Source organism: Bidens hawaiensis, unplaced genomic scaffold, assembly GCF_021521415.1.
Source record: "Bidens hawaiensis isolate Kalapana, Puna unplaced genomic scaffold, B.hawaiensis_p1.1 tig00000097_1, whole genome shotgun sequence".
NCBI classification, from domain to species: Eukaryota; Viridiplantae; Streptophyta; class Magnoliopsida; order Asterales; family Asteraceae; genus Bidens; species Bidens hawaiensis.
The window spans coordinates 8,516,244-8,529,298 of record NW_027491017.1 but is presented as its reverse complement, the minus strand read 5'-3'; the positions used below and the strand labels follow the sequence as shown (position 1 = coordinate 8,529,298).

Sequence of the window (13,055 nt, the reverse complement as noted above, 5' to 3'; positions counted from 1 at the left end):
GAGCTATTTTTCTGGGGAAGTTATAAGTATTGAGCCTCATGAATGGGGCTATTCCTCTTGGGAAATTATAAGTATTGAGCCCCATGGATGGGACAATTTTTGTATATGGATCCAAGCCCCTCAGTTGGGCCTTCCTTTCACACTTGTGAAGGAGAATTGATGTCATTTTCCCATTTGGGGGAATTATAAGTGTTGTGCCTCTTAAAGAGAGATTTATCCCATCTAGGAGAAATTATAAGTATTGTGCCTCTTAAAGAGGGTTTTATCCCATCTGGAGGAATTATAAGTATTGTGCATCTTAAGGAGGGCTTTATCTCATCTAGGGGAATTATAAGTATTGTGCCTCTTAAAGAGGGCTTTATCCAATCTGGGAGAATTATAAGTATTATGCCTCTTAAAGAGGTCTTTATCACACCTAGAGGAATTATAAGTAATGATCGACCAATTATGTTTGTTAGTCATAAATATAAAAGCATAATTAGTTTTAATACATGTTAGAATTCTTACACATGAAGGATGATGGAAAGGGCTCATTCCCTTATTATAAAAGATAATATGGATATGGAAGTTTCTTCCCCATGGAAAATTCTTGGAATGTACTACGTGAGGCTTTTTCCTTCTATAGAGACCTTGTCACCCTTTGGAATAAGGGGACTCTTCTTCTTTAAAAGGATAACTCTTAAAAGATTAGGTGTTGCTGTCAAAGGCTTTCCTTCCTCTTGGAAAGGACTTTTCCAATACCACCTTTATTGGAAAGGGGATATTTTTCTTGAGAGAAAAATCTTGGACATGGATCTTCTTCTTTGGAAAAGATTCCGGTGATATGGAAAGTTGAAACAAGACCCCGTGTGAATCGAGCAAAACCATCGTGGAATCCGCATAATCGTATTAAAGACACTTCAATGGCAAAAAACCATGACACAATGGTGCATGTCAAATAGTTTCCCAGCTCCATATTGGTGTAGGACGGGGGTTCCTTCTGAATGGAATAGACCTTTCACATGTGGCATCTATTGGACATGGATTTCTCTACCTCATAGAAAACTCTTGTAGTGTGGGATGTTGTTGATGTAGCAAAGAGATTTGATGGCAGTAAATACCTTCAAACATTTCATCCTTCGGAGGGGTATTCTTCTTATTCGAACAAAACTCTTGTAATGCAAAATGTTGTTGTAGAAGGTTCTCCTTCCTCACGGAAGGGGCTTCTCGGTCCAATGGAAGGGGATTATACTTTCTTGAAGGAAAATCTTGCAATATGAGATGTTGCAAGAAGAGTCTTCGTTCTCTTGTTCTGAAGGTATAGTTTGGTAAGGGGGTCCATTCTGAAGGAATGGTTCCGTAAGGGGCTTTGTTCTGGAGCAATTGTTTAGTAGGGGGCTTCATTCTGAAGGGATTATTCAAAAAGGGGCTTTGTTCTGGAGCAATGGTTCAATAGGGGGCTTCACTCTAAAGGGGTTATTTAGTAAGGGGGCTTTGTTATGAAGTAATTGTTAAGTATGGGGCTTCATTCTGAAGGAATTATTCAGTAAGGGGCCTTGTTATGAAGCAATTCTTTAGTGGGGGGGCTTCATTCTAAGGAGATGGTTGAGTAGGGAACCTTGTTCTGAAGCAATTGTTTAGTAGGGGGTTTCATTCTGAGGAGATGGTTCAGTAGGGGACCTTGTTCTGAAGCAATTATTTAGTAGGGGGGCTTCATTCTCAGGAGATGGTTCAGCAGGGGACCTTGTTATGAATGATTCACTGTAGGAGGGGGTTCGTTCAAGAGAGATTGTTTCGTAAGGGGCTTCTTTATCAAAGGATTCGTCAATGAGGGTCTCATTGTTGACTTGACCAAGAAAACATTATTTAAATAATGTAATATCAAAACAATATTTAAATAATGCAAAACACATGCAGAATTTAACCCAAAAGGTTAAAAACTGGTGCATGTGTGTATGTAGAGTCACATCACCTTTTTTCTTTTTTAAAAGCATCATTTCTCATCACTTTTCCCGCTTTAGAAAAACGTGAAGCTTATGTTTTGGGGAATTAAACACACTTGGATAATATTTTTATTATTATTTTTAACAACCCATGTGCCATGTTTCCCATTTTGCAACAAATGAAGATTAAAGTAATGTTTTTTGTACAAAACTTTTTCTTAAACCTTATTTCACCTTGATTATAAAACAGAAGCATGTATCATAGTTTTTTCAAAAGACTTTTATGTTTATTTTTAAAATTTGTGTACATGTTTATGACAATTAAATAATACATTATATTTATATAGTAGCTTAACCAATATACTTGAGTTTCCCTATAAAAGACCTTCACCCTTAAGTACCACCATTATTGATTTTTTCTCCTTTTTCACCAAAAGAGAGAGATAATGATGTTTATATATATATATATATATATATATATATATATATATATATATATATATATCATTATTTTATCTTTTATTTTTTGTTTTATTCTCATTTTTAGAAATTCATACTCTGATGTTTTGGTGGAACTTCGAGCTTCGATTTTGAAATAAACCAATTCTAATAACCTATATTGCATGCCAAAGTAATGTAAACATAATGAAGAGGACAAACCGACTATTTTCATTAGGAGTGGAGCGTCCAGCGAAGTGTTTCCGGAGTCAATCGTTATAGAAAATCTTCGAAAACATCGGCAATGTTTGGTTGTTCCTTTGGACGGAGTCGCAGTAGAAGACTAGTTGTCTTGAGCTAAATAGGCTTGAACGTGAGCGAATGAGGCTCAAAAATGAGCTGAAAGGACTCAAACATGAGTAGAAGGGGCTCAAAGTTGAGCCACTTTGCTCCCCGATTTTGCCGATTAGACATGTGTACATCTAAATATCATGTAGGTGTTTGCCATTTTCTTCTCGCTTTTGTTCTTTGATGCATGCTCTCTAGAGAGTATTTCAAGATTCTTGACTTTTCAAGACTCGCCGGAGAATATTTCAAGATTCTTGACTTCATGGAATATTTTGAAAAGTGGGAAAAAGATTCCGACAATGGAAAAATGCCGGAGAATCTGAACTGGGTTGTGCTTGTTTATAAAAGCAGCGGAAGGACAACACCAATAACCTTTTGCCAGTGAGACAGCAGCGGCGGCGATGTATTTGATGGTGGTCGTCGCCTGAGCCGGAAGGAAAAGGTAGTGGCATTCCCTTTAGGCTATGATCATACATTCTTCTTTCAAGGTTTTGGTGAGACTTTCAATCACGTAAGTCCCACAGATGGCGCCAATATTGGAACCCATGATGAATTCACGGGTTAGAGAGTGCTTGTAGAATGGTTAATCTAGTGTGTGATTCAAGTGTATAATTTTTAATGATGTATTTCTGCCCCTTTACAAGTTTCTCATCCCTCCTCTCTTATAGGAGAGAATGGGAGTTTAGTTCATGGGGTGTAATATTGAAATCCTAGGTGAAGGGCTATTCCCTTCCTGTCCCTTTGTTTCCTTACCGAGTCTTCCTTTTCCCCCTTGTATCCATTATATCTTTAACTGGGTCCAGGAGACAGGCTTCATGAGCCTTTCACCCAGGCCAGGAACAGGAAACAGTATCTCCTCCAGCTATGATGTGACTTGACTCTTCCTTTATTCTTTCTTTTTTCCTTCCTTTATTGGGCTTTTATGGGATGTTCTCCTTGGGTCATATATATTCTTCTTACATGGGTCGTTTTGTGAGCCCCTATTTAGTGTAGGCTCTTCAAGTCCTCCGGTCCATTGTGCTCGTTATTTATGACGAGTACAATGGACTCGCAATAAGTCTTTATTCTACCTCTGTCGTGACCTCTTGCGTGATCCACCTTAAACTTCAATTGGATGTTGGTTCTCGACCTAGGAGTTTTCTTTTGGAGCCATTGTTCTCTTTAACTTAGGCTCCATCCATTCCAACAATATGGCTGGACACATGTGTTGTTCTAACCCTTTGTTTTGGGTTGGTGCTACCACTTGTTTAGATCGAATGGAACGGTCTTTAATCCTTCTAGAACCTTTGATTTCGTTTAGTTAATTTGGGAGGTGTTTTGGTTACTCTCTTTTGGGCTTCCTTTCTTTAGCCACCTTTACGTTGAGCCTGTGTTTGCTATCAGGCCTATTTCTCTTATCACCTAAAGAGCCTATCTCAGTGGTAATCTCTTTAGCATGCAAACTGCAACATTTAAATTAGAAGATCCAAGTATAACAGACGGATTGTGGCGCGGGCATGCTGTCCGGTAGCCAGCAAAAGAGATTTTACAGGCGGTTGAGCACTGGTATCCAGAAACATTTCAAGGACCTTAAATCACTCAAAAGCCTTACTGGCTGACCACTTTGAAAGACCTACATAATTTCATTAAATTTTTTCAAGAAATACATGTCCATGTGCTGGAGGAATATCATCTCGCTAGCTTCGAGGGGGATTTAAGTTATTTTGAAAACTTTGGGTTCAATCTATCGTGGGTTCGTGACAAGCTAGATATGGTGCTAAATCTCAAATTTGGAAATGACCCATTGAGGCGGGAGATGGTGACTCTAGATGCATTTTTAAATCTCTCGAGTTCCTCGAAGCACAAGCGAGGCTTGAGAAGGCTAAAGAGGCCTGGAACAAGATGGCTCCTTCTTAAATATATACAAACGAAACCTTTAAAAAGCTTGGTTGCTTCCTACATTCTCTCAAGCATATTTTGTATCTATTCCGTCTGGCTTCATTTTCGTATGTAATATTATTCCGTCGGCCTCGACAGGATAGATATGAAGACTGGGAGAATAGAGATGAGGCCTGGCATAATAGATATGAAGCCTGACGAAATAGATTTATGGTCAAACGTTTAAGTGTATACGTGTCTAGATGTGGTTGGTTCAAAAACGGAAGGGTGTCAAATAGATTTGTCGGATGTCAGTTCTAATATGTTGAATCCAACAGTTTAGAAAGTGACCATTTATGATATTTTTGGTTTGAATAGATTCGTCAAGAAATGTTGTTGTCATTATCCCATTTATATATCATTATCATCACAAATATTTTAAAATGTTTGAATACCTATAAAGTATACACATTTTATATTAATTTATACCTTTATAATAATAGGCCCATTCACAAATATTTTAAAATGTGTGAATCATAACCAATGAGTTGCACCTTATTTTTATCTCAAACTAACTAAAGGTACTCGATTCATTTATGACAGTGTTCCTAAACAACCCAGAGTATCCAATTTACTAATTAACACAAAACATCCATAACACTTTCAAGTTCGTGAACCCAAACTTCCTTCCCGATTCTTTTGTGGTGGTGTTCCCAAAGTACCCACAGTACCCAATTGAGTTGCCCGAAGGTACTCCCATCACCCTTATATAAAAAAAACTTTCTAAATACAAAACAATCATTATACATCCATCACACATCACCACTTGACTTGCAACGTGTTACCTAGTACGCAAATAATATTTTCTTTGAGAAAATGTGCTACTATACAAGACTTTATAAATACAAAACAATCATTATACATCCATAACACATCACCACTTGACTTGCAACGTATTACCTAGTAAGCAAATAATATTTTCTTTGAGAAAATGTGCTACAAATCCTGGGCGTAACTCCAATATGGAGGCTAGATCAAATGGGTCAAGGCAGTTAATGAGGAAGAAGGGTAGTGGGAAAATGAAAAGAGAAGATTTAGGAGTTACTGCAGCTAATCATGTTTATTTAAGTACTTTATTTTTAAGTTCAGAGATATGCATGTTTATGTTTATCAAAATAAGGGGTTTTATACCTTTTTAATCGGAGACCTAATCCTTCTCGAATTGGATTAATCCATCAGTTATATCCTCTATTTTTTCTATGAAAATGACCATGTTAAATGGTGTTACAGTGAAAAAAGTTGCATATAAAGATTGCACATGCTCCGGTAGAGAATGGGGATGGAATAAACTAGTAGGTAACATGTCAGAGTGGGTGGTACACTGGTACAGGTTTTGAAAGTTTTTCAAAACAACCCTTTTTGACCCGAACTCGTTCTGACATGTGACCCTGTCCAACCCAACCCGTCTAATTTACAAATTATATAAAGTACAAAAAACCATATATAAAGTAATTCTCTAAAGTCGAAACCACTATGCCTATAGATATTTAAAATCCTCATGATACTCGAGCAACAACCCGAAGCCAAGATTGCCATTTAACACGGCATCATATTCAGCTCCAAACTTATGTGCCACCTCAAGTGCCTTCTTGTCCCGGGCCTTTGTAACCTTCTCAAACCTTGCATTTGCTTCGATCAACTCCATACGTAAAAGATTTAAAGATTCTTCTAGAATCAACAACTCTTGTCTCAACGGGTCATTTCCAAATTTCAGTTTTTTTACCATGTTTAGCCTGTCACGGACCCACGAGAGATTGAATCCAAAATCTTCAAAAAATTTCAAATCAGTCTCGAGGCTAGCGAGCTGATCTTCTGTCAATGCATGCACGGATAATTCTATAAAACGTTTAATGAAATCATGCAGTTCTTTCAAATTGGAAAGCCAGTAAGGTTTTGGAAGTATTTGTAACCCTTGGAATGTGTCCGGATAGCTGTGCTCAACCGCCATTAGTATCTCTTTTGCTGCTTGTCCGACAGCATTCCCTCGCCACATTCCTGTTGATATTCCTGCTTCAACTAAGTTGCATACAATAATACGTAATGCGAATGAAAACACATTATTTAGGCTGTTAGTGTCGCAGTTTGCATACCCTGTATGGATTGATCATGAAGAACATCAGTGGGACCATTTGAATCCATAAACCCTGACGATTCTGCTACCGTGGATTGATCATTAAGATCATCAGTGGGACCATTTGAATCCATAAACCGTGACGCTTCTGCTACCGTGGATTGATCATTAAGATCATCAGTGGGACCATTTGAATCCATAAACCTTGACGATTCTGCTACCGTGGATTGATCATGAAGATCATTAGTGGGACTATCTAAATCCATACTCCCGGACAATTCTGCTACCGCGTGGTCTAATGCATAAATCAGCATTTTCCCGATCTATACAACATAAAAATCAGTTTCTTGATTTATTCAATGAGAAATTTACGTGCAGAAAATTTTCAGATACTTTACATTTAGTTTTTGTTGTTTGGCCCTGTGATTTTCGGGAAGTATACACAGTTCTTTTTGTAAGCGGATGCATTCACCAAGACTTTCAGGTGAAGTAAAGTTGAGTTCAACCTTCGTGCTTGACTGTAAGGAGGAAATTTTGTTAGCAAACAAAGAGTGTTTTACAAGTTAATAACATATGTGATACATATATATTCCGACCTTCAAATTTTTAACTTGATAAGGACAACCAGCAGGTATAAAAACTACATCACCCAGTTTTTGTTTGAAGGTCCACGGTTCGATTCCTAATCATCATAAAAAGGTGTGATGAATACATGACAAGCAATTGGAAATAAGCGTGTGAAAGACATACCAAATTCCTCTTTCAGCTTCCTTTTATGTTCTATGTTAAGGTAAAATGTCTGATCATGTATCGGGTGAAAAATCTGTGTCATCACAATCACATAAGCTATAAAACAAACGCATTGTGGCAAATGCTTTGAAGTACCTGCTCAACTGGAAGACGATCAGTACGCTTAAACTCTGCTGAGTGATTTCTTATATACTCCTCTAATTTAGGTACATCTTGCCTCTTAAATATATCCCATTCAGCACCTCCCTCGTTTCTTTGTGGGCCCGCTTCACAAACTAAAGCTTCATGTTCATCGCCATGCTTTTGTTTCACTATTTTGGTATGCGTCAATACATTCACCTACAAAATAATGATTTAAAATATTTTATGTAAAAACAGCTATGATATTAGAAAGATATAGGATATGTATTTTTTTAAGTAAAAAAACAAAAAATAAAACCATACAGTATCAGATTTTTCGTAGTGAAGCTTAGTAACAGAGTCATCATAAGCAATATCCATCTTTGGACCCATGTCCGGTTTTGATGACAGCTCAGGCAAATTTACAGCCACATTAAGGTAGCCATTATGATAATCTTGAAAAGGCAAACGATTAATTAATTCAATAAAATGACATGGCAATTCTCCTTGATATAATAAGCAAGGCGGTTGCCAATCTTCCAGCTTCATTTTAACTTGACCTTCAGAGTAACCCTTACAGAACTTGCCAAAACTAATAGTCACCTGTATATTATGAGTGATAGTTAATAAATAATAATATTAGTGTGTGTTTTCACTTATGCTGACCATAATTAATTAGAGAACTAGTCATATAACTAACTCTCTAACCGACTGGTCAACATAAGTCTTAACATACTGACCTCACTCCAATCCAAGCAGTTGATTGCTTTCACTTCATGATCGACGGAATGCTTGCCACTTTTTTTAAGGTCACGAAAAGCCCGCCACAAAACCATTGGCTCCCAGCTTAGCCCGGAAAAAGGTGAAACAACATCATTGACTATTATCGGCTCACCTTTTGACCAATGCAATTGGAAATGCTGCATATGTTGAGGTAGAATGTCTTTAGCACTCAAAGAATACAAACGACTTGCATTGCATTCCATACAAGTTTGGGGATTATCATAAGCATTGTTGACATTGTACACCCGTTGTGCTTTTTTAAGAATATTAACAACCCAATCAACGCACATTACACGTTTCAAATCAAGTGTCCCGTCATTACAACCACCAATATCTTTTGGTGGACAAGGAATGCTACCATTAATGCGGGCTTTCCATCCACCACTGTTAACTTGACCAGCACGCAACTCTTGGCAACACACAAGGCATAAAACATATCCACATGCACAACTTCTATATAAGTTAAAGAAATATGATCCGCAACGGTCACTGCATAAAAGAGAAATGTGCAAATTCACTTTATAAAACAAAATTAAGTAAATATTTATGACATGACTAACCAAAATACATCAGCATCCTGTAACTCTAACTCTAACTCTGATACAGATGCACCTGCCCAGTGAGATAATTATAATTATAATAAAGAAATAACTGTTTCAATTCAACTAAAATCGGATTTAGAGGATAAGTTTCACTCATGTCTAACTTCTAGTGTTGGTTTAAGCAGGTTCAAAATGGAAATCGAAGTGCCAATTTTGGAAACCTAATGCCGATAATTGCTGGTCACTAAGTTTATCAGATTGTTGGCTACTGGCAGTGCAGGTTGTTGTCTAGCAATTTGGTAGTCAATCTTGGTGTGTTAAGCTTAATACTTGTTATCAATGTGAGTTCTTTTTGTTCAATGGAATCACTGGTTATAATATTTATTGGCTGTCATAATAACGTTTAGCTGCCTTGATGATAATTTTTAACTCATTTCAACCGATTTTGGTACTTCTTTTTACCTAAAGCGACTCATTTCAACCCAACTTCATTTTAGCCCAGACCCGTTTTGACCTTAACCAAATTAATGATTTTTTTAGCCCGAACTTGACTGATGAATGCAACTTATGATCTTAGGCAAATGCTTTGTTACACTGACTCTAGGTTTTATTCGTGTGGTTAATGTTGTTATCCTTGATGTTTTGTTTCATGCCTCGTCTGACTCGGTCTAACTTACAAAAATACAATACCTTTAAGCTTAGCCTCTATATCCTCCTCAATCATTTGGTCTTCATTCAGTGTTTTCACAAGAGGGAACACTTTGTGCAGGATTTGTTTGGAGTAATTTATTTTATTATATTCAGAACAAGAATATGCCTGCGTGTCCTGCATAAAAAATTAAGGAACTAGTTACTATACGCTATACAACACGTATAATGATACCACAAGTGTTTGTTGTTGTAACCAACTTTAGGTGAAAATCCACGCAAGCATGCTTTGCAGTTGCAATTGTTGCAACAAACGGGGCACGCTTTAACAAACTCCTCTACTGATACGTGGGGGTACCTACACATTATGTCAATTAATTTTAGTACCTAAAAACGTAACACTCATTTTTCAAAAACACCCACCAAGGAAACACACAAATATTGTCACATTATCACCACCTGTTTATTTTCTAATATCTATCTCTCACTAAATATAGTTAACAAAACAAACAAATAGGCCCCACTACCAAGTCACTCTTCATGTTCTTGTGTATGAACTTTTTACTCAAAAAGAGTCGCCCTAAAACCTAGGCCCGTCTATTTTACCCGTACCCAGTTAACCCAACCCGAACCGGGGTCAACCGTACCCGAATAACTCCTACCCCCTTAAATTTAAACCCCCAATTGTTATTAGGGGCGGTGACGGGTTGTGGTTATACTTTGAAACATATAAAACCTTAAAACTAAACCCGATCAACACCCTTACACCGTCACTTGCTTTTGTTGTTAAGGTGATTTCTTAAAATACCATTTAGTGATACAAGCGACACAATACTTCTTGGACCGACATAAAATGCAGTCAAGCACACGGTCTCGATCAACCCGACTACGACATTGGTGGCACCATGATTTTTGTTCGTGAAATCCATTGCTAACCTGCCAAAGATGATCAAACACACTAAAATGAGCAACAAACTCTAAGGCCGTAAATTAAGTACAAATGTTTCTCAACTTTCACCTTGGCTGAAGTAGAATCATCATCATGCTTCCTTTTTCTACTCTATGAATTAGCTTTTTCACACGATTCTAATTTAACAGGAGTGTACTTCATTGTTGTTCACTGGTTGTGAAGTGTTCAGTCAGAGAAACAGGAAGAACACTAAAGGGTTATGTTATTATTGTATGCGTACTTTTTCATTCAAACTTCTCTACTCTTCCTTTTTTTCTTTCTTCTTTTTTTAGACACCGACCAATATGCCGCTCTCTCTACGGGTGTACGTGGTGCGATTCGGTACGGATTTTGATTAAAACCAAACCAAAAATCAAACTTTTGGTTTAATGATTTTTTTAAACCATTCGGTTTCAGTTTTTTCCGTTTTTGGTTTTTGGTTTTCGTGTTCAGTTCGGTTTTTGATGCGGTTTTTCAGTTTTGCTAATCGAGCCAAAACTTTTTGAGCAAATAACCTAAGATATTAAAATTGGGCATGATATTTTTTTAAAATTAATGATTAATAGAATATTAAATATTTAGACTTCAAATATTAAAATTTAATAAAAGATACATTTTTAAAATCAAAATTTAAAATCAAAATCTAGTACTGTTAGTTATTAACCATATCTAGAAACCAAATATATTTGTTATTGCTAAAACTAAACAAATAGTCATTGGTAGATTTTGCTTTAATGGTTACAGACTTACGGTTAAGATATTATAGTTATTTCAATTTTTGGTTATTTTGGTTCCGTTCGGTTTTTCGGTTCTTTACAAAATACAAAACCGAACCAAAACCAATATTTTGGTTTTTGCTAAAGGTCAAAACCGAACCGCTGGTTTCTAATATGGTTTGGTTTTTTCGGTTCGGTTTTTTTGGTTTTTTCGGATTCGATTCAGTTTTTTCGGTTTCGTACACACTCCTACCGCTCTGTATTTTATAAGTCGGTTGTGTGTGTTAATGAGTAAGTTAATGAAAAATGTCTTTTTTTTGTATGTAAACTTTTTTTTATTAAATTTCAACCTTTTTTTAATAAAAAAATCGTGTTATGTTAGGTTGAATTCAATATTTTAAGAAGGCTAATAAAAAATAAATTTATCAAGCAATATAATTAAAATTGTCAATATATATACAATCAGTTCGTATAAATAAAAAAACAGAGATCTAACTAAGCAGTAACATCACTGTGATCGTGGCCAGCTCCCGAATGGCTAGGCCCATCGTCAAAATGGTGTGGCGGTAGGCTGTACTCCTCACCACGCTGACGGGCGACCTCCCGCCCAACCATCCAGCACACAAGCCATTGAAGCTTTGCAATATCATACGCCATGGAGTCGATCCTCTCCATAACGGCCGCATGCAAACGCACTGTCACACCCCGACTAGAGGGCTGGACGTGATGATTGAATACCAATCAAAACACAGCGGAAATAAGGTAACAAATTTATATTAAGATACTAGGTCAAAGTTGCAATCAAATGTCTAATACAACTACGAAGCTAGAAATTCAACTACCATCTAATTAAGTGAAAATGTACGGCTTCTTCAGGTTAAGCTCTGCGGTTCGACATAAGTCTTCTAAAAGGATCTTCTATCTCCAAGCGAACTCTTGTCTAAGACTCTAAATCTCCATATCCAAATAAAAATACCTGAACACATGCTTAAAAAAATTGAGTCAACTAAAAAGTTGGTGAGTTCATGAGTTTAAGTTATGAATATATATATATAAATGATCTAAGTAGTATGGTGCACATTAAGCAAGTTCACAATCAAACATGTGTCCACAACCCGTGAACATCTAAAATAAATACCCCTTACCCATACTCCTTATTGTTATGGGGCAAATTACACTTATGTCTGCCCAACATAAGTTCCAAATGGCGCGGATATATGTCACAGATATACATTTTATCATTCAGAGGGTGGTCGTCCCATGATGTAGGCCCACTGTGTGCGGGGGTCTCCCAGATAGTACTACCCATATATCCCGTGGCTCCTTTCGGAGTTAATGATTGAGATAATACTACCCATATATCCCGTGGCTCCTTTCGGAGTTAATGATTGTGCTACAAAGTCTGGGATTGTTTAAGTCAGCTAAATCAGTCTTGATTAATAATACACCAATAAGTTTAAAAACATATAGAAGCATGTAACCACCCAAAAATTTAAGAAAAAGGGTAGTGCATGAACTCACATGGGTTTATGCGTATGCGTGAAAATAAAAACGCTAGAGAATCTTGTATGCCATTCGGGAAACGGCTCCAACTCATGGACATTCCTAAATTCATGTAGCACGTCACTAAAACTAATATGTGTCATATTATATGTGCTAGTGACCTAAGTTGGTTAAGGTTATGCATATTCTTATGTTATTTGAGATTATGGTTGCATATTGTGACATGGGTTACAAAGTTTTCTTATATAAAATGTTGTGGGATTTGTCTTGCGAAATTATTCGAATAAAAGAAAATGTACTTTATAGAAAAATAAGGGTTTCTATAGAATGATTTATGTATATATAATT

General features: G+C 36.7%; 1 protein-coding gene across 1 annotated transcript; it reads right to left on the bottom strand.

Annotated features, from left to right (window-relative positions):
- Positions 1 to 6,102: 6,102 nt before the first annotated feature.
- Positions 6,103 to 11,879, bottom strand: LOC143569842 (lysine-specific demethylase JMJ26-like). Its single transcript, XM_077055672.1, has 13 exons — positions 11,712 to 11,879; positions 10,348 to 10,475; positions 9,801 to 9,897; positions 9,582 to 9,717; positions 8,910 to 8,961; positions 8,307 to 8,838; positions 7,891 to 8,169; positions 7,582 to 7,785; positions 7,447 to 7,519; positions 7,293 to 7,378; positions 7,095 to 7,214; positions 6,716 to 7,019; positions 6,103 to 6,641 (listed from the first exon to the last, which is right to left on the bottom strand). Exons 1-13 carry the CDS (start codon positions 11,877 to 11,879, stop codon positions 6,103 to 6,105), a joined length of 2,718 nt encoding a protein of 905 aa, XP_076911787.1.
- Positions 11,880 to 13,055: the final 1,176 nt, after the last annotated feature.